The sequence below is a fragment of the Staurois parvus genome, unplaced genomic scaffold (assembly GCF_062004578.1).
Source record: "Staurois parvus isolate SC_StPar_1 unplaced genomic scaffold, SC_StPar_1.0 ptg000543l, whole genome shotgun sequence".
NCBI classification, from domain to species: domain Eukaryota; kingdom Metazoa; phylum Chordata; class Amphibia; order Anura; family Ranidae; genus Staurois; species Staurois parvus.
In genome coordinates, this window is record NW_028318339.1 from 1,956,878 (window position 1) to 1,978,893 (window position 22,016).

Genomic DNA, 22,016 nt, shown 5'->3' on the forward strand with positions numbered 1-22,016 from the left:
CCAGACTTCAGGCAGTCATAGCCAGTAAAGGATTCTCAACAAAATATTGAAAATTAACTTTTTGTTTATGATTATATTCATTTGTCCAATTACATTTGAACCCCTGAAAATGGAGGGACTGTGTATAAAAATGGTTGCAGCTCCTAAAATTTGTACTTGATATTTATGTTCAACCTCTTGAATTAAAGCTGGAAATCTGCACTTCAAATTCACTTGGATTGTTTCGTTTTAATTTATTCTGGTGGCATACAGAGCCAAAAGTATGAAAATTGTGCCTGTGTCCAAATATGTATGGACCTAACTGTACTTTTGTTTAGATCACAAGAAGACTCGGTTAACATCTTGGTTTTACTCCCAAAGGGGTTGGGTAATATCAAGTTCTCATACAAAATACCATCTTGCTGTGTACTTGGAGGTCACTGATTTTGGCTATTTCAGTCCATTCCTTCCATTCTATTTCAAGAGCATCTCTCGAGCTCTGTAAAAAGTTTGGGAATTTTTCCAGGAAGGCAATAGGCCTGGCTTATGCACTTGGAGCTTTTTAATCTGCAGGTGATGGACAAACCAATGGCAGATGTGGATATTTTTTATATAATCATTGTACAGCGCACCCATCTTTCAGACCTAAAAATAAGACATGGCCTAATTAGATTTGTGAAAACACATTTGTTAAGCATTAATAGCCTGGCTTGCCATCTGTCAAGTGGTTATTCGAACATTGAAATAATGGCAAATTAAGAGACGTTGTGTACACACTGATAACATCCAAAAAATCTTAATATTACAAATGGGGATGTGTTAGGGATCAGTTCTTTTAAAAGAGAGCCAAGTTTATAGACTGTAGAGTTGCCATAAATATTTGTGTTTTAATGCATTCTCAAAAACTTGGATAGGTGACCAGATAAAATATTGTTTTATGAAATGTAGATAAATTATATGTCGTGCCTGGATACATGTTGTAGATATTTAGACAGTGCACATTAGCTTTAAAGATTGTACAGTATATAAAGTGATGTCACAACATAACATTTTGCATACTTTTGCAGAAGACATGGACAACAGAAATATTGAACTATATGGTATTTGAGAGACAAAATTCTACCCATACACAGTAGTTAAATGTCCTATTTTTGTAAGAAATCCTATTCTATTCATGTTAAAAAAAAAAGTAAGTTTGCACCTTTGTGTGCACATATTACATACAACCTCCAATTCAGAAACAGTTGAGGCATTGTGTAAAATCGATATATACACATAATGCAGTAATCCACTGATTGGGGCATGCAAACCATCTGGCTACTGTCCATACTCCCCAGGTGGCCCACATCAGACCTGGAACAGCGTTGTATGGCTTTGGCCCCCGATGCACAAAATTACAAAGGTCCGACAGGGATAGCAATAAAACAAGTTTACATTCAAACACTCTGCAGAGTCCTGCATTTTAAATACATAGGTGGGGAATGGATCACAATACACACCACGTAAGAATTTCTTCATAGGATATGCCCTAACCAAAAAATTCCCTCCAACACTTTTCCATTTGACCTCTTTACAAATCTTCCTCAAGAAAGGGTTCACCAATCTGCAGAAAAATATTTGACATATAAAACGTTATGTTCACTACATGGTACATCTCATTTGTTGACCAACACATTTGCAGATAGGTACCATAGAAGACTCAGCGAATAGTCAAAAATAAATTCCTCAACTCTGGGGCTTCAGATCCATTCATCTGAGACGCTGTTTGCCAAAGGGAGTGTGGATTTTCCCAAGACTGACCCAAAAGGACAGCAACACATGTTATCTATAAGCAGGGCCAGTGCTACCACTAGGCTAACTAGGCAGCTCCCCAGGGCACACTACCACCTAGAGCACAGCCATGACTCACTGACAGCTCTGACATGCCCGTTAAAATTAAAATGACTGCGGTGTCTGTCTGGGTAAATCAAAATAGACACACACAATCGGAGAGTTCCCTCCCCCTCTGCCTCCGGGAAGTCAGGTCCTGCTTGTTTGCTGATTGGCCAGTACTGAGTGAGGGGGCATGGTTACCCAAGAGACACCAGCCCACCTTGGGTGATCAGTTGCAGGAGCATGTAGAAAGATAGAGGAGGGTGCAGCTTTGCGGTCTGGACAGTGGACCCATCACAAGGACCACAGAGGCTGGAGTGTGAAGAGTGGTTGCTGCAGAAGTGAAGAGGAGCAGGGACGGACTGTCACTGAGACACAGAGCCAAGAGGAGAGAGCCCAGCAGGAGGAGAGAGATCCAGAGTGAGTCTAGTGGAGGCCAGAGCCAGCCAGCAGTTGCCCAGAGCAGTCAGTGGAGGCCAGCAGAGTCAACCTGAGCAGGCAAACCGACCCAGCCAGAGTGTTCAGGTAAGTCATTTGCTGACCTGACATGATCACCCACCATGTCATTTCCATCCTGCACACAGTCATCTACCATGTCATCTCCATCCTGTGCACCACATTCTGCACTATGTAAGTCATCTCAGACTCTAACCACACCCCCTTTAAGCCATGCCCAATATTTAGTGTAATTTTATCTTGCTTCTTGTAAAAGATTGCTTCCTCCCAGCTCCCCAGTGAGTTTTTTTTTTTTTTTTGCTGGGGGGGGGGGGGGGGGGGAGTGTGAAAGTAGCTGGTCTTGCCTAGGGCACAAAATAGTTTAGCACTGGCCCTGTTTATAAGGTGCAAAAACTTCTTAAATAGACTAATACCTCTATACTGTCAGGAAGGCACTAGCCATAGTACAGCTAAAGCTATATGTACAGAGGTGCGGGTGCCTGTCTTTCTGTGCACAACCTTTAACCTTGGGCATACGCACACCCGCTGCCACCTGCCACTGATGTTGGCACCAGTGGCACTATTTAAACTACAGCAGTTCAGTTAGCCTGTTCTGTCTGATCTACAGCTCTTATCTGTGTTCCTGCATCCGTTCCTGTGTAGACCTCTGTTATTGACCTGGCTTACTCTGACCTTGCTTAAATGTTTCCTACCCTGACCTTGGCCTGCTTCTGGATTTGCTCTGTCTTCTGCCCATCTGCCTGATTCTCCGTTGCTGACCTTTGCTTGTATCCTGAATATTCTCTGCCTACCATCCATGCCTGTATCTGACTGTCTGTTGCTGACCTTACATAGTTACGTAGTTAAAATGGATGAAAAAAGACAAACGTTCATCCACTTTAACCAAAAAAAAAAAAAGTTATAATCCTACACCCACAATTGATCCAGAGGAAGGCAAAAAGAAAACCCAGCAAAGCATGATCCAATTTGCTCCTGCATCGGAAAAAATTCCTTCCTGATCCCCAGAGAGGCAATCGGATATTCTCTGGATCAGCTTTACCTATAAATGTTAGTATCCAGTTATATTGTGTGTATCAAGGAAAGAATCCAAGTCTTTTTTTAAAGCAATCCACTGAGCTGGCCAGAACCAACTCTTGAAGGAGTCTATTCCACATTTTGACAGCGCTTACTGTGAAGAAATCTTTCCATATTTTGTAGAATAAATCTCTTTTCCTCCAGACGTGAAGAGTGCCCCCCTTGTCCTCTGTGATGACCTCATGGTGAAACACTCTACACCAAGTTCACAATTTGAACCACTGATGTATTTATACATGTTGATCATATCCCCATTTAATCTCTTCTTCTCCAGAGAGAATAAATTCAGTTCCTCTAATCTTTCCTCATAGCTGAACTCCTCCATGCCGCTTTTCAGTTTGGTTGCCCTTCTCTGCACTTTCTCCATTTTCCCATTGTTCTTTTTTGTGAAATGGCGCCCAAAACTGAACTGCATATTCCAGATGAGGTCTTACTAATGATTTGTACAGGGGTAAAATGATATCTCTCTCTGGAGTCTATACCTCTTTTAATACAAGAGAGGATTTTGCTCTCCTTTTAAACCACAGCTTGGCATTGCATTCTATTATTAATCTTATGATCTACCAAACTCCCAGATCCTTCTCCACCATTGATTCCCCCATTTGTACTCCCCCTAGTCCAGGTTCGTCTGACCTTGCAACCAGTTATCCTCCTCTCCTACTCTGCATGCTACCTGATTCCTGCTTGTTCTTCACCTGTTCAGTGCTACCTGTCCTGCCGCACTTGTTACCTGCCAGCTGCCTGTCAAGCACCTGCCGCCTTCTCAGTCCTGGGTCTGCTGTCCCTGCTGCCACCTGCTGTTCTAGCGATTCGACTTTCTCTAGCAATGCACCTGCCACCTACTGCCGCAGCTGATGGAACATCTTACAGGCACTCATACCTTTGCCGTGCTCTGCCACAAGGTATGTGACGTATATTAAGGATGAACCACTATGATCTTTATCGATAACATAGTAAAGGAATAAATATATATACAGTATATAGGTCAAACAGAGCCTTGTTTCTAGTTGAGACTTCAATTAACAGACACATAAAGTTGTCCTCCAAGACATTCAAGAAATGACGAGCCTTGTATGAATGAGCAGTTCCATCTGCCCAGTTAATATCATATGCAGTTAAAGCCCCCACAATATAGTCACATTGCTCTGCTTCATCCTGCAGATTCAGAGGCCTGTATCATACACCCACTATTCATTTCCCTTTTCTTTTGTAAATTTTTATTCCACTTTTCAATGAGTAAAGGTATAAAAACCAAAGTCTCTGGACATCCCCTGGATAAAACAGGTACAATTCAACAACTTAAAATGTACTTGGAAAACAGAACACATCAGTTAAACCATCTGCTTGGTACCACTAAGCAGGAGTAAGACATCAAGTTAGAATAAGACTACCTGCATCACACATCCCATAGGCAGATTAAATAAGGAAAGATGACAACCACTAATCCTATGTCCACATGTGTAGCAAAGTAAGTGCATATGTGAAAAAGGCTTCAGTCAATGCTCCTTACAGAACCTAAGTACCTCAGAGATAATGTTACCAAGTAGACAGTGGAAATCACTGCATTTCATTCGTGGTAGGTGAATCTATTTTAAATATTCCACGCTTTATTAAATTTAGCAACCACGAGAGATATACAGTGTATACTGTAAGTCGCTTTAAACAGCGGTATAGAGGATTTTACAAGATTTTTCTGAAAATTAAGGTAGGGTGCTTCAGACAACTTTCATTTTAACACTATGGCCTTTCTTGCATAAGAGCAAACTGAGGAGAGTCTTGGTTGCTTGATGGTAGGCTAACGATCCCACCAGGCCCAACAAAAAGACACCTGTGTCCAGTGAAACATGAATTGTACTTATGTCAAAAATAAACTGGGTGATCTTGTCCCAAAAGCTGTGGATTTTAGGACATGTCCAGAACATATGTAGAAAGTCGGAAATATCTCTAGCACATCTCCCACAATGAGAAGCTCCAGAATAAATTCTATTCAACCACTGAGGTGTTAGGTAGACTCTGCAATAATTTAAATTGGATGAGCCAATCCCTGTCAGCCACCAGCTTGGAGGAAGGGGTATTCCCTGGTTTCTTCCCAGTCTTCCCCAACCATATCTGGAACATCCGCCTGCTTCTTGGAATTAAGTCCCTCCAGCCCAACATGGACTGAATGCAGGCATGCCTTGTAAATTTTGAATGAATACTTATTCAAGGGCTCCTTTTCGCAGTAATGATTCCAACTCAAAATGCGAAACATTCATCTCTGTAGATCCAAATTGAGAGAAGGCATGGCGGAGTTAGGAAGCTCAAATTGTTGTTTAATTTGTTAAAGGGAAGTAGGGTACCCCCTTCACAAATGTGGTCAAGTGTTTTGACACCCCTGGAGGCCCACACCAGCAGATTAGGAATGAACTGTAATTCCAGGGGAACTTGATTCAACCATAGAAGGGTGTCAGAGGACCACCTAGCAGACACATTAGGGCATTTGCAGACCATCTGATGCCACGCCTGAACCACCACTTTCATGGGGGATGTGGGAAAAAATGGTGCTTGGGTACCTCTGTAAAGGAAATTCCTCAATGATTCATAGGATCCTAGATAGGTTCCTGTTTGTTTCTTCCCTTTGAAGTTCCAGCCACAAGGAGTCCACATTCTCCCTTGCCTCATCATTCCTCATTTTCACCAGCAAATCACTCTTGACATGCATGTACACCCCTCTCCTACGTATCCTGCCTCTTTGATACAGGGAATACCCCTGGATAGTCGAAAGCCAGTTATGTAATCTGTCAAACCAAGTCTCTGATACTCTCACAAAGTTGAAGTCCTCCTCATATATCTGTAGTCACACTTCATTCCATTTTATTCAACAAACTCCTGGCATTTGTGAACATACCTTTTAATTTTGTACCAGTGCATATTTTGTTCTCCTTGTTAGTTCTGAGGCTGCAGTAGGATTCTGCCAGCCTATGTGCATTGGTGTTAGGCACTCCCAAGAGGCAGAAGGTGCTACAAACACTGACAACAGTAGCACCTTCTGCTTCTTGCTCACTGTCTGCAATAGTTTCCTTTGATCCCTCCCCCCTCACCTAGTTTACTGTAAAAGTTCCTCTAACGTTTTGGCCATCTTCTCCCCCAACAGAGCTGCCTCCTTTTCATTTAGGTGCAGTTTGTCCCTGTTATAGAGCCAGTAACCAACTAAAAAGTCAGCCCAGTTCTCCATGAACCCAAAACCCTCCTTTCTGCACCAATTCTTCAGCCACTTGTTAAGTTACCTAAGTTCCTTCTGCCTCTCTGGTTTGGCTCAAGGTATAGGCAGTATTTCTGAGAATACTGCCTTGGAGGTCCTGTTCTTCAATATAGCTCCCAAGTCCCTTTAAATAATTTTTTTAGGATGCTTCAGCTTCCTCTAACTTTGTAATTGGTACCCATATGTATCATGACAGCTGAGTCCTCCCCAGCCCCACCAAGCAATCTGTCCATCTGAGCCATGATATGCCGAATCCAAGCGCCTGGTAAGAAACAAATACTTTTCAGTGATCACTGGGCTTCCAAACAAACAACTTGTTCACATCTCACACAGCAGAATAGATCATTGAACTGCTGTTCAAGTAACGTATACATGGAGCAAGATGTGCACTGGGTCGCATCACCACTCCTGTCGGACATTTTACCCACTAATGAAATGGGGATAATCGAGGAAAAACGTAGGAATTTTTTAATATAATTTGTTATTAAACTTCCTTCTTAATTTTATCCTATTTTGAGCACTATATTTTTCCTTAATTGTTTGGCATCTCCTGCTCACTGAAAACACAGTGTTCTCTCTTCCTGCTCCTGCTTACTGATCACAAGGCCCCTGGCGTCTTCTTCTCTTGATTCCGCTCGCTGATCACACTGTTGCCCTCTCTTCCTGCTTGCAGCTCATTCATTCCCCGGCATCCTCTCTTCCTGATCTCGCTCACAGATCACAGGGCCCCTGGTGTCCTTACCTCCTGCTCTCCCTCACTGATCACATGGTCCCCGCCCTCAGCATACACAGTGCCCCAGTACTTAATGTCACAGTTATCCACAGAGCCTCAGTTCTCACACTGTCATAGTACTCCCAGTGCCTCCGTCACTCAGTGCCCCAGTCACAGTACCTCAGTCCTCACAGTGCCCCAGTTACTCACAGTATCCCCAAGTTATGGTGCTCCAGTTATTCAAATGTTCCAGTTATTCACAGTGCCCCAAGTTACTCATACAGTGCCCCAATTTACTCTCAGTGACACAGGACACACACAGTGCCCCTCTATCAACGGGGCTCTCCACGATTCACACCATTGGAACTTCTCTCTCCAGTTCTTGCTCAGCTCCACGGTTCACCTCCTACTTCCAGCATCTACTGTACCTCTCACCTTCAGCTTGCACCTCTCACTTCCTGTATCTGCCTCTCATCTCCACCTGGGTGATATGTCCTGTAATTGTAGTTTAGGGCTGTATTAATTTTGTACTCTTTCTAAGATATTCTCCCTTCCACCTAAATCAGGACATTGTCCTAGCCTCTTTGTCCTGCTCCAAGCATTCCAAAGAGATTCTCTACACTGTTTAGATGCGGTACATTCAGTGCAGGTTATTTGTCCTGCCCATGAGCTTTTGCAAGAAAGGTCCTGTGTCCCATTTGCCAAAAATAGATTGGATTAGGCATGTTATCACTAAGGTTTAAAGTGGTTGTAAACCTAAAAAACACAAATCAATCTAATCCTACGGTTGAGTAGATTTTAGCTTTACTAAGCATTTCAGCTTAGTTTGGTATATTGAAGCAATCCCCTTCTCCAGAAATCCCCCCTGCTCTTCTGAACAGAACAAATCTGACACAAGCAGAAAAATGGTGTCACTACTCCCCTTCTCCTGTGAGTGACAGGCTGTGCTGAAGACAAGACCAGCATGAGCCTCCATGTAATATACTGCAAAGGGGTAGGGGAGCGGGTGTCATCTCCCTGCTGGTCTCTGCCTTTCTTAAGATCGAGAACTCAGCAGGCATAGAGATAGCAGATAGCTGTACACGGTCTTGAGCTGAGGCTGGAGGGTGTGTATAACTGAGGGTTTGTGTGACATCACATCTCCGCCTACTATTCACGGCCACAGACAAGTTTTTGGAGGGCTGAGAACAGCTAGGGGAGCATTTTTCTTAGGTACACTCATAGCTGTATGCATGTTTGCATTAAAATGTATTCATTTATGGCAAAAAGTATTTTTTTTTTATTTGGGTTTACAACCACTTTAAGCCTTGAAGAATAGGGTTTCTCCTTTCCCTGTTAATCCTCACTCAACTTGTTTAGTTTATACCTTTTGCGGTTTTCAGCATCAGTCATCTGTTTAGCTTCTGTTCACACATTTGCCAAGTTTACCAGGTGGATGTTCAGGTATCTGCTGATGCCAGCTTCAGCCATAAAGTACTTTATGCTGCTCTCTTGAGTTTGGGAATCTGATTCCCTTGTTTGACCCTTTTGCCATTGATTTCTGTGTTGCCCACCCCTCGATTGTATTGCTTAGGGATTTCCTATGGTCTTGATTAGTGGAAGACTGTGTTCTGTACCTAACGATTAAAACCTATCTCAAGGTTTACTTTCACTTTGGGCTGGCCCAAACAAACTTATTTCCTTTACTAAATGATGTGCCCACTGTCAGCCCTGTATAAACTGTATGTAACATCAGCTACCTACAGGATAAAGCACTGTGTTCTGGCAGTGATATGGGGACGTCCCATCTGCTGCCAGAACAAAATCGAGTCGGGCTGAGTGCTGCTTGGCCATTCACAAGAATACTTGTATTTTTATCAGTGAACACAAGGCTTCCTATGATTGGTTGAGGTAAGGGGATAAAATCACAATCTCCATCTCAGCCAGTCAAAGGAATCCTTGAAGCAGCACTCAGGCTGACTTGATTTTGTTCTGGCAGCAGAAGTAAAGTCTCCATAACACTGTCAGAACAGAGCGCTATACATACCTCCCAACAATCCCAGATCGGGTGGGACTTTCCTGCACTTTTACCTTTGTTCCATGGTCCTGATGTACAGGGGCTTTGTCCCCCCCCATTACTCTATCTATATGCTAACTTCTAGCCAAGCAGGATCTGCAGTAGTGTGATCAGTGTGAACATCTAGCACAGCCAGGGATTGGAGGATAAGCCAGCGGGGCTTGCAGCTGCAATGAGAGAGAGTGTGCAGCTGTCAACGGCAAACTGTGATATCGGGGATGGGCGTGGTCAATCTGCGTTTTAGGAGCTCTGCCCCCTGTATCAAGCAAGTGCTGCATAGACAAACAGCCGGCATTTATACATTGCTGGTCAGGGAAGACGGTGACAAGGGGCAGGACAAATTGGAACTACTGCATATACACCCACAATGGTGTTTATTTAACCTGAATTATATACCACTGCAGGTGCACATGCAGTAGTTCTTATTGGTCTTGTCCCTTGCCACCTCGTACTGTATAAAAACCGGCTGTTTCCCTATGAACAGGTTTTTTTTTTTTTAAGGGAGGCGGGGCCCCTGAAACACATAACGGCCCCTCCCATCCTCAATATTACAGGTAGGACTTGGCAGCTGCACTCTCTCATTGCAGCCGTACCCTCGCCGGCTTGTTCGACAACCCATAGCTGTGCTAGTTGTATACACTGCTGCAGGTCCTGCTCGGCTGCACTCATTTGTTATGCATCTGATGCCTGCATTCTTGCCTCGTCTCCTGTGTGCTGTTAATCGGGATTTTACATTGTAAGTGTATGTTTAATTGGTGTCTTTGCAGTTTAACCATTTCTGAACCTTGCACTCTACGTAATGCACTCCTGAATCCTGCTCTCTGTATGAAATGCACACAGCAATCAAAGCATATTTTATAGGTACAAGGAATCCCAGGTATTGGTTAACCATGCCTCTTAAGCCCCTCCCACTGTTAAGCATTTGGCCACACTAATTTTTGCCATGGCGCAGGTCACTTCCTACCTCAAGTATCTCTAATTCTGAAGTTCAAAAGTTGGGAGGAATGCGCTATATACTATATGTAGCTTATGCTATGTAGAGGTTATACAGTCATGACAGTGGTCTATTAGAAAGTATTAGAAAATAATTTGCTTGGGGCCCAAACTATTTAAAGTGAAAATAAACATGGAGTAAGAAATAAGAATTCTTGAATTACCCGTAAAATCCTTTTCTTGGAGTACAGTACAGGACACATGCCACCCTCCCCTCTGCCCTAGCGTTTCCCTCTTGTTGCTTGTTCTAAAACTGAGGATAGCTGGGATTAGTAGAGGTTATATGGCCTGTCCTAACAGCAAGCATATAAATGGTCTTGATTATTAGACGCTTCTGCCCTGTACTGTACCCCAAGAAACGGATTTTACAGGTAAATTAAAATTCCTTTCAAATTTTTGTGTGTTCTCTAGCCCATGCTGTTTCTGATAGTTTTCCTTCTGTTCCTAACTCTCCTCTGACCTGCAGTTACTCTGCTCATCTTAAAAATTCCTTTTTATTTTATCTTGGCAAGTAGATCATCTCCTCTAAAGGAGGCGCATAGCACTGTCACATTTACTTCTCTTTCTGCAAGCCAGGGTTAAATTCACAACATAACTTCTTTGATCTTGATTCCTGCTATGACGAGCTTTGTAAGGAACAATGCACCAAATATATTTGTCAGTATAATCACCTGCTGTACAATTCAACGCATGGAGAATAGTGATGTCTTTGTGCCCAGATTAATACTATCCATATCATGCAACAGTCCCATTCATCATTTGCCCTCATCTCTTATTTCACATGAACTGTTAGGCCCCTGAACGTTCTATGCATTAGTCCATATTTCTGGGAATTTTATTTACTAAATTGCAGCTAGCCCAATCATTCCTTTGATTCTTGGCGGAGGCGCTTTTCTGCTTTCTCCCTCTACATGATACACAGCTGGCCCAGTTTAGGAAAATGACTTTCAACTGACTCCACCAGTGCCGTGTTGAGATCAAAATTCTAAAACCAGAAAACTCATCACTATAGAGTACACTCCTAGGGCCTGACTACACTTGAATATTTTACTTGCATGTGAACTTGAGAGGTAACCCCTTGATAACATTCCCTCTATTGAAATCAGGGCATTTTAAATGATGGACCTGCCAACAAGAGGCTAAAGGTGCCATTGTCATAGAAAAAAGTCAGAAGTTAGAACCAGTTCACACCACATTTTCTGTGTTCCGGATGAGTTTCTGCATGCACATTTTTGATGTGTTCCAATGTATTTTGCCATGTTCCATGCAGAAAAATGGTTTAATTTTCTTGACTGCACTGTAACGCACTGCACTGGTGTGAACTAGAGCCATTGGAATAGATGTAAAACACTGTGCATGCATTTTTGGTGCAGATTAAAAATGCATTGGACTGCATCTGGTGTGAACCAGCCCTTATGCATAATTGTTCCAGGTCAGTGGCTGAAAATATCAGCGGATCAGCATGCCAGCCAGGCAGCTACAACCTTTAGAGAAAGAAGCCATGCATTTTTCTCATCACGTGTTTTCTTTATATTTGATTCTTGTAATGACTGTGCTCAACAGAGACTTGGATCTGTACGCGACAGCCATCTTGTTAAGGTCTCAGCATTTTGGTTTCATGAGAAGTGTTCCTGCCCCCTCCCCCCTTGCAAACTATGGAATTTGTAGCTGTAACTTTCAAAAACATCAAAAGAACCTCTTATCTTAATTAAAACACAAATAGACTCAGCGTGCACACCTGTCCAGGTGTAAAACAATAATAACTCAGTCAAGCAGTCACATATGACCTGTAAGGCCATTAAGGCTCTAGGAATGCAAAGCGTGCCATAAAACATCTATTCCACATGTAACAATTCCACATTTAATTCCATCATAGAATTCAACAGGAACAGGGCACATTAATATTAGGTATATAATTGAATAGGGAATATCATACCGAACAAATCGAGGTCAGGACTATGCTAGCACATAGGAAAGGGGAGAAAGCAGTCTCTTCTCTACTGGGTTACAAAGGTACACTGTGTTTGGTATCCCTGGGTTCAAAATATAATTCTGAATATAATCTGCCAGTTGCTAGAATACCACCTGCACATATTGGAGACTATTAATATTACTGTAAAACTGTAGGTTATTAATATTAGTGTAAAACTGCAAGTATTCTGCCTTCTTAACTCTTTTCTTTTGTTTCTCTGTTGCATTATTGTTCTCTTTATGTCTTTGTAACATCTTTTTCTGTAAATATTTTAATTACACTAATTGACCTTTTCATTTGTAAGCCCTATTTTAAAAGTTGTTAAAATTATCTCGAAGGCTTTTAATGCAAGCTAAAGAATCTTTATCTCTTGAAGAGTGCTACTGTATATAATAATCCTCTGAATATACTTGTCTGTGGTGACAGTGTGTGTTACAGATGTTTGTTCAAATTTGCTCTTGCTAACATTGTGAAGGGTTGATAGGCCCAAAACTATCTGGTGGCAGTTTGGAGTTTAAAGGGTTAATTGTGTAATTAACCTAACCCGATGACAATCGCTCTTAGGCTGCTAGCACATAGATTGTGCTCTCGTGAGCTGGAAAATCTTTGTGTAGGGTGCAGCTGAGAGTGGCATTATTACTCAAGTGACAGAGCAGTTTGAGATTGGCTGGTCCTTTGTCACGAGTTGGTCAGAAGGACAGGGGTTGGGTACTGCATTCATCACACCATACACCTTCCATGGGGGAGCATGTGACCTCCACCCATGTGACAGTGCTCAGGTCTCGCAGCCAATTGCTAAAACCGAGCAATGTCAAATGATGGACATAAAGACATCACGACTCCCTCTACCCTCCAGCATCTGCTGACACCGGGGATTTTAGTGCCACCTGTAATGGGGGGATCACATTGCAAAATGGGAAAATTAACATTGATCTTTAAACAGGCTCTTAGAGGTGGGAGGACAGCTGCACCCAAATGTTTCTGTACATATATGTAGCAGCCTTCCAAACCTCCCTATCACAGCTTAATTTTGAGCTGTTCTGTGGTGTTAATTTTGACGTCAAATTTCAATTTTGTTTTAGTCATGTCTTTTGACTAAAATGCCAGTTTAGTTTTAATCGTCTTTTAGTCGACTAAAATCGAATGCGTTTAGTTAAATTGTAATGCATTATTTAAGCATTTCTCTAGAATTTCCAAACTCGTTATATACTCCTGGAGTAAAAATCTAATAACGTGTTATTATTTATGGTATTACGGTTTGAACATGTACTGCCACAGATTTATCTGTTGTGATCTATATCCAGTGTTAATTTTGAACATCAGATTTTGATTTAGTTTTAGTCATAGTCTTTTGACTAAAATGACATTTTAGTTTTAGTCGTACTTTAGTCGACTAAAATCGTGTTAATTTAGTTGGTGAAATTGTTTAATTGACAAAATTAACACTGCTGTTCTGACAAACAAAGCTCTCACACTTGAAGGTAATGATGGAGCTTGGCGCTAAGCCCCAGCTCCATTCATTCCTTTCGGCCCACCCCCCTTTAAGCAACCTCACTGGCCAATAGGAAGATGCAGGAGGTATGAGGTGGGAGGCAAGCTTCAGCACTAGCCCCTTCACCTGAGTGCCCTGTTTATTTTTATAGACAAACCTCTAAAACATCAGAGTAGTGCACCTTCCTAAATACCTACATTCTCTGCGGCCACTTTTGATAGTCTGGATCAGTTGTGGGTAGATATGAGCAATAGGCAGGAAGGGGTGAGCAAGCCTTGCCTGTCAGAACAGTCCACCTTCAGATGAAACTGGAGGTACTGAGAGTTGCTGCAGATGTGTGCACCTTTGGGTGCCTACTCTTCATACCTGTCAGCAGTTTTTTGTCTTCCTAAAGGGATACATTCTTATGATAATTGTGCACACAGATATGGACAATGACAACCATAATTTGGATCATACTCTGCAAATGTCATTCTCACTCCAAATCAGTCTTCCCCCTCACTTTGTTTTTTGAATGGCATGTGGTCTGTGTGTGTGCTGAGTTCAGGAGTGCACAGGGCACAGCTGGATATGCTTCATGGTTGTAAACCCAATTAGTTGGTTCCATGTTGTCTGACAGACCCTTGCCTTGGCCGGGTCGTAAAGCTATAAACCATTCAGTCACTGGACATGGAAGCATTCCAGAAGGGCAGTAAAACATACATCCCACTTGAAACCACTTTTTCATACAATTTCATAAATCCTGGCAGGAACAACGTACAATAAATCAAAGCATATATTCAGACAGGTCAGTTTAATGCGAGTCACCTGATACCTTACACCCCTAGATAACGTCTACCAGAGAGTAGAAAGCGATATCTCTTTAACCATCACAGCCAGATATGTCTTATTTGATGTCTGGACGTTCAGAATATAATTCTGCATATTAGCCTGCCAGTCGCTAGGCTGCTGCATGCACCTATGGAAGGTTATTGACCATGGTATAAACTAGTGAGGGATTTGGGTCACAGCCTGAGTCCCCGCCTAAACACCCCTCCCCAAATGAGGCGATTGGTTCTCTGCTTTAAGGAGACACCCTGCTGGGTTCCTAAAAAACAGGCTGTCATGCCTAGAGAGAGAAGATGAAGAGATTCTCCCTTTTAACATCAGGAACCAACTTCGGGAGAAAAGGTACCCTTTTGTTCAGGACACTTGAACTCTGCTTAAACCAGGACTTCTGCAAGTATTCTACCTTCCTAAACTTCTTTCTTTTATCTCTCTGTTGTGTTATTGCTCTCTCTATTTTTATATATATATATATAGGTTACATCTTTTCTGTAAATATTTTTTATTGCACCATCTTGACCTTTTTAGTAATAAATCCTATTTTCTGAAAAGTGTTGAATTGTTTCTAAAGCTCTTTAACCTCGTCCATACCGGGCACTTTTACCCCCTTCCTGCCCAGGCCATTTTTCAGGTTTCAGCGCTCTCACGCTTTGAATGACAATTGCGCGGTCATACAGCATTGTACCCACACTAAAATTGTATCATTTTCTTCACACAACTAGAGGTTTCTTTTGGTGGTATTTAAACACCACTGGGGTTTTTATTTTTTGCTAAATTAACAAAAAAAGACCGAACATTTAAAAAAAACAAACACGTTTTTCTTTGTTTCTGTTATAATAGTTTGCAAATAAATAATTGTTCTTCATAAATTTAGGCCAAGATGTATTCTTCTACATGTCTTTGGTGAAAATAACCCAAATTAGGATGTATCTTTTAGTTTGTAGGAAAGTTATAAAGTTCACAAACTATGGGATGTATCTGAATATTGATCAATCCTGAAGTACTGACAGCCAATCTAATTTCTTGAGGTCCAAGAGTGTCAGAACAGTACAGATATCCCCCAAATTACCCCTTTTTGCAAAGTAGACAGTCCGACGTACTTCATAAGAGGCATGGCGAGTTTTTTGAAGTTGTATTTTTTTCGTCATTTTTTGGAAAATGAAAAAAATTTTTTTTTACATACTGTCACCAGTGCAGTACACCGTCATCATATAACTAGCATGGCGGTGATCAGGGACACTGACTGGTGACAGTATGGAAAAAAAACTATATCTTTTTTTTTTTTACATTTTTTTATTATTTTTAATTTTTTATTAAATTTTTTTTAGGATTTGTTTTTAATTTTTCACTATGACCAAAGGTAATATTGTACTACTTTGGGGAAGTGATCAGTATATTTTTTTTTACACAATTTGCTTATAGCAAAGAATTACTTTGCTATAAGCAAGAATTTACCTGAATTACATTGATTCATTCAGGGTTTTTTTTTTTTTTTTTGTGCTTAGCTGTGATTTGGCCATGGCTAATCACATGACACAGCTGGGCTGTGATTGACCCAGCTTGTGCATGTGATCGCTGTGACCATTCACAGCTAGACACACTAGTATACAATGGATGGCATGAATGAAGCCATTCAACTGTCATGTGACCTGCTGTGATTGGTCACAGCAGGTCACATTGTACCGGCAACGGGGACGGTACTCAGATCGGTCATCGGCCGTGTCCGAGGTACACGGCCGGTGACAGAGGCTCTGCAGGCGCGCAAACTGAGCATGCCCGGGAGGATGCCATATGGTGTCCACCCGGAACGCTGAGGGATTTTGCCGGCCGCCCAATGGCCATTGGCCGGGCGGCAAGAGGTTAATGCAAACTAAGGGCTCGTTCACACTAGGCTGTTTTGCCAACGCTTGCCAAACGCCCCTATAGCGGTTGGCAAGCGTTGGTCCGGCGTTTGCAGAACGTTATTAACGCTCGGCAAACGCTCCGCAAACGCCGCATGCGCGGTTTAGCGGCGGTTGCTAGGCGTTTGCCAAGCGTTAATAACACCCCACAAACGCCTATAATGCAGTTTGAGTGGTGTTACCGCTCCGCAAACGCCCCGCAACCGCACCGCAAACGCCGGCCGGGCGTTTGCGGAGCGGCACCATAGACAAGAATAGGAGGCTTCAAAGCCTCCTGACTCGTCCAGAGGCGTCCGTTTTGCAGCGACGCGACGCAAACGCTCCCGTTAGAACAGCACCATGTGCTGTAATGTGCAGAATTGGCAGAGGCGTTTGGGAAGCGGTAAAAACGCTTACCAAACGCCTCTCTGCCGCCTGCACACAAGGCTAGTGTGAATGTAGCCTAAGAATCCCTGTCTCTGAAGAGTGCTACTATGTGTTTTAAAACCTCTGGATACATCTGTCTGCGGTGAAAGTCTGTAAGCAGATACTTATTCAAACATCATAGTGTTACTGCTAAGATTTGTGAGTTTCCTCCTTCTCTGTAAAAAGGTGGTGGTGGCAGTGTGAAAGGTTAATTGCGTCATTAACCTGAATCAGTAACAATCGCTCTCAGGCTGTTGGCACCTAGATTGGGGTCCAGTGAGCTGGAAAATCTTTGTGCAGGGTGTAGCATTGAGTGGCATTGTTACGCAAGTGGCAGCGTGGTTTTAGATTGGCTAGTCCTTCGGTCACAAGTTGGTGAGAAGGACTGGGCTCGGACGCCTCGCCTGTCACAATTCTCTTTAAGATTATGTTATCAGTGCTCTGTATGTCAGATGCCAGTATGAAGGACATGGAGGTGATGCACATGCAGGGACTAGAGTAATGTGAATTGTAATATGAAGCCATATATGTATTTATTATATTGTATATCACACCAGTCCCTTCCCTGAAGGAGCTTACAATCTAGAGTCCCTTACTCACATTCGTACACATACTAGGGCCAATTTAGACAGGAGCTAATTAACCTACCAGCATGTCTTTGGAGTGTGGGAGGGAATACCCAAAAGAAGCCCACGCAGGCACAGGGACATCCAGGCATGTAGTGCTGTGGTTGGGATTCAAACCAACTACCCTAGTGCTGCTAGGCCAAAGTATATTAACAAAACTCTTAGTGAAGGTGATGGGAGTTTAGGGGTCTGCCTTTTTTTTTTATGCAGCATGCAGGACTCATGTTTGCAGCCTTTTTTGCTCAGTTCAGCAGACGTCAAGATGTGTCAAGTGGTTAGTGTAAGAACTGTTCCCTTATTCAGTGTTTATGAAAATATTTGTAGGGTAATGGCTCACTTCCCTTTACATGGCCCGGATATTGCAAGCAGTTCTCTACCCATGGAAGATCCTATGATTGCAGACTAATGGCTGCTAAAAGCTTGGTTATCGGCATCTTTACAGGTCTTTTGGAGTGTATATGTAGAACTGTAAGTGTAGCTTTGCTATACATTAGGAATTTCCTGTACATCATTGTTTTTGAAAAGTGTTATGACATTTTTGTGTGAATTTTTGAAAAATGTCACTGCTTTGATTAGTTTTGCATTTTATTGCTGATAATTTCAAATCTTACCAAGCTGAATGGATTTCTTCCAGGCTCCCCTTTCCTGGCTAATGAAGACAGCATCCTAGGTGGCGTAATTGTGCTTCGGTCATGCAGGTGTTCCTCAAAGATAGACTCCACAGGAGATCAACAGGCTCTGCTGGGTAAAACACGTTGCTTTCATGCACTTGTGTTTTTTAGTCAAATTATGTTGATCTTTCATCAGCTGTATTTTTTATATTGTTGCTTGTTTTAGGAACCATACATGTTCTAATTCTTGGTTGTACTTTGTAGTGGAGTTCCTGTGGAGTCATACAACAGAGAGTATGTGTGTTGGATATATGTCCGCTCAGGATGGCAAAGCTAAGGTTTGTATAGTCCTGTTTATCTATTAGGTTGAACTCCGCCCCAAAATCTTTTTATTTTTCAATAGCCTCAAAAGATTAGAACACTGATTGTCTGGTTTTATTGCTGTAAGTTTTCTTGTTGGGAAGATTTCCTTTCAGTTTCTGCTCCAGTGACAGGCTTTAGTAGAAAAACACCCTTAACAGGGACACAGCAGTAAATTTCCAACAGATAAACTAAAGGCATGCAAACTTCAGCTTAAAGCAATCTCTGGACAAAAGCCATGCATCCATACAGTACTCTTTGAAAACTTCTCCTTCTAGGCCCGGTTCACACTAGTGCGGGTTGCCGCTGCGGGATCCTCAGTTTGCCCTGTAGCTGCGGGACCATTAATCTTATTGGCACACTGCCCGCACTGGAAATCGCACCCATACTAGGAGCCATACTGTAGTGCAGTTCCCAATGCGTGCTGCAATTTCTGGAAAGGTGCAGGGAAAAGGTACATCAGTCAATTCAAATGAATGGGCTGCCATGCCATGGCCCGAAAAACAGCATTAGTGTGAACTGAGCCTTAATGTGGACCTTTACCCAATAGAGGATATTTGCTATGCTGCTTTCAATCCCCTAAGCAGCATTATAGCTACATCTCTTTTAAGTATGGATATTCTGCATATGAACTAACTCTTATTCTGCATCTGGACTATATTAAAGTAGATATAAGCCCACTCACTTAAAATTCATAAAAGCTTTCAAATGCTAATGTTGTTTCAAAAGATTTTTCATTATTTTCTAAATCTGCAGCTCTCATTTAAATACTACCTGTTGGTCCTGCCATGAAAGTTCTTGTTCAGGTATTTCCTGTTTTGGGGTGAAAGCTATTCCTCAGTTGTTTTCCTGCATTGGCACCCTGATGGAGAATAAAAATGGCAATGCCAACACACATAGCACAGGTATGTCCATTATTTTCACCATCAGGAAGCCAATCCAGAGCAATGATTTGCAGATGTGGCTGGAGCAAGTGCTTGTAGATAGGAAGTAACTAAAAGAGATTGCAGGAGATCAGTAACACTGAGATGCAAGGAAGGCTAAAAAAAAGTGTTATGAAAAAAAAGACAATTGTCTGATGCTTGGTACTTTCTGATTTTATTTTCAATATAGCCTCAGCCAGGTTTCCATTGCCATCTGTGTCCCTATTTCCCTTCACAGAATTGATGAAAAATCTCTCCAGTGGGGAAACAGACAAAATATTAATTTTAGCAGTGTAAAAAATGTTTAGAAGCTTAAATGTTTGTTTGTTTTTTTTTTTAACTGTGCCTTCCTGCCCCTGTGACAACCGCTTTCCCTATGTCTTGTACTGTAGCCAAAGGGACAGAGAAAAAAAGAGAACATCTCCCCAATGGAGCCGCAGAATCAGAACCTAGGAGAAATTTTAACTCTTAACAAATTTCTGTCCTAAACTTGAAAAAGGCTTTTTTTGCATCTTGGAATTAATCTTATGCCCTTGCTAAATTGTTACACCTAAAGTAGAACTATAGGCAAAACTATTTTTTTTAAATTTTGGATAGAGTAGGGATGGTTATAACCCCTGTCAGATATTTATCTTTATATATCTGTGTCCCATTTCTGAGATCCCCTTCACTTCCTGTCCCATAGCCAAACAGGAAGTGAGAGGAAATCCCTGCAAATTGAGGGAATCCCTTAAGGACCCCCCGTCACCAGAACTAGTGCCCCCATTAGAAGATTGTTCCTTGATTACTTTTCTGGGGACAACCCAAAATTCAATGATAATGGTAAACAGGACAAATGGAGAGAGTGAATCTCCTTAACAGGGGAACAGACAGCAATAAAAACAGACAGGGATTATAGTCTTTCTCAACTCTATAAAATTAAGAAGAAGAAAAAACAAACAAGAAAAACACTAAAAACTAAACACTAAACTCTGGTTTAAAAAAATTCTGTTCATTATGTATTCTTAAGCTCTCAGCCACCTCCAAATCGCCAAATTCCTTTTGTTTTTTTGTTGCTGTGATCTGACTTCCTGTTTGAAAGTGGTTACATTCATTCTTCATGATCCCGCTGTAAGTATGAACATAGCCACTCTCTCTTACCTACTCCCAAGATGGACTATGGGATTTGGAGTGTGGATAGACCAGTGAACGTGACCACAACTAACATACACTGCTAGTTTTGAAGAAAAGGAAATGAGAGAGAAAAGTTTTGGGAGCTCACAAAGGATGCTACAAAGAGACACAAAAATACAGTTTTTACAGCTTCATGAAAAATGTATTACAGGGCCATTAAGTATTAAATGTGTATGAATTATTTTTGAAGAATAAGAATATCCTTTAGTGTCAATTTAATGCTTTCCTCATCTGAGAGGACCTTGTGATGGTGAAGACCAGCTGCTCCCTAGGTCAAGAAGTGATCTACCCGGACCATATTATGCCTTGCCTTTACATGTTGGAGTACAAGAGGGAGGTTGTTCAGTCCAGAATCATTTGACAAAAAGCTGCTGCTCAGCCTAGAAACCTTGCAAAGGTCTGAGGGGATTTTATGAAATAAACTTTACTGGACTTCCTTGCTTTGAACTAATTGCAGTTATTACTAGATAGCATTTGCAGTCCCTTTATTGAACTTGGCTATGAGACATAATTGTGAAAAAAGAGGCTAAATGCATTCCAAAAGAATAGTTCCATTCAGAGCCAGCATGATCTACATATGTTACCCCCAAAGAGTAAAAGGCAAAACCACATTTGAAGCATAAGCGTTCCAACGTAGTCATTCCTGATATCTGACTTTAGTTCATGCACTCCCAGAAACCCCTTAGCTGGTCTTGGCTGAATGAAATGCCTGCTTCACATTCAAAACATTGCATATCTTTTAAATGGTAAAATAAGGATTAGGAACAGATGCTGTAGGCGATGAATTTCACACTTTACAATATTGCAGATAGCTGGCTTTTATATCTAATCTAAGTAGATTTAATGTTGTGTTTTTTCTGTTGAGCATAAAATAACGCTCAAGTTCATTTGATTCCAGTGGTTATATTTTTCAGCTCTAATGTTATTCCACAAAGAATGTCTGTGTTTTTTGTTTTTTTTTTAAATTCTGTTTAATATTAAGTAATGCTATTTTATATACTGTGTATGATATTAAAGTACATCTAAAGCCAGAACCTTTTCTTTTTGTAGTTTTGGATATAACAGGGAAAGGTTTAGGTCAAGGTCATTTTTTTTTCTTTGTTCTTTCCTACTTGTATCCTATTGGGGAGATTTCTTTTCACCCCCTTTGTCAAAAGACAGAGCAAGTCCACAATACACATGTCACTGGAACATGTGTCCCTATTGGAAGATTTCCTAATATTTCCTGTTCTGGTGACAAACCGTAACATGTTTTTGTATAACTTCCTGTCCCTGTAGCAATGGTCACCAGGAGAAATACTGACATTTAGAATGGGCTGTCAATGCAAATCAACTGAACAAAAAC

General features: G+C 41.6%; 1 protein-coding gene across 1 annotated transcript in view; it reads left to right on the forward strand.

The window, feature by feature from the left end:
- The window catches only part of TASP1 (taspase 1), a 663,695-nt gene that overhangs the window by 627,766 nt on the left and 13,913 nt on the right, over window positions 1–22,016 (forward strand). Inside the window, exons 13-14 of the mRNA XM_089690787.1 lie at window positions 18,239–18,349; window positions 18,480–18,553. Coding sequence (XP_089546913.1) covers window positions 18,239–18,349; window positions 18,480–18,553 — 185 coding nt within the window. The remainder of the gene's footprint in view (window positions 1–18,238; window positions 18,350–18,479; window positions 18,554–22,016) is intronic.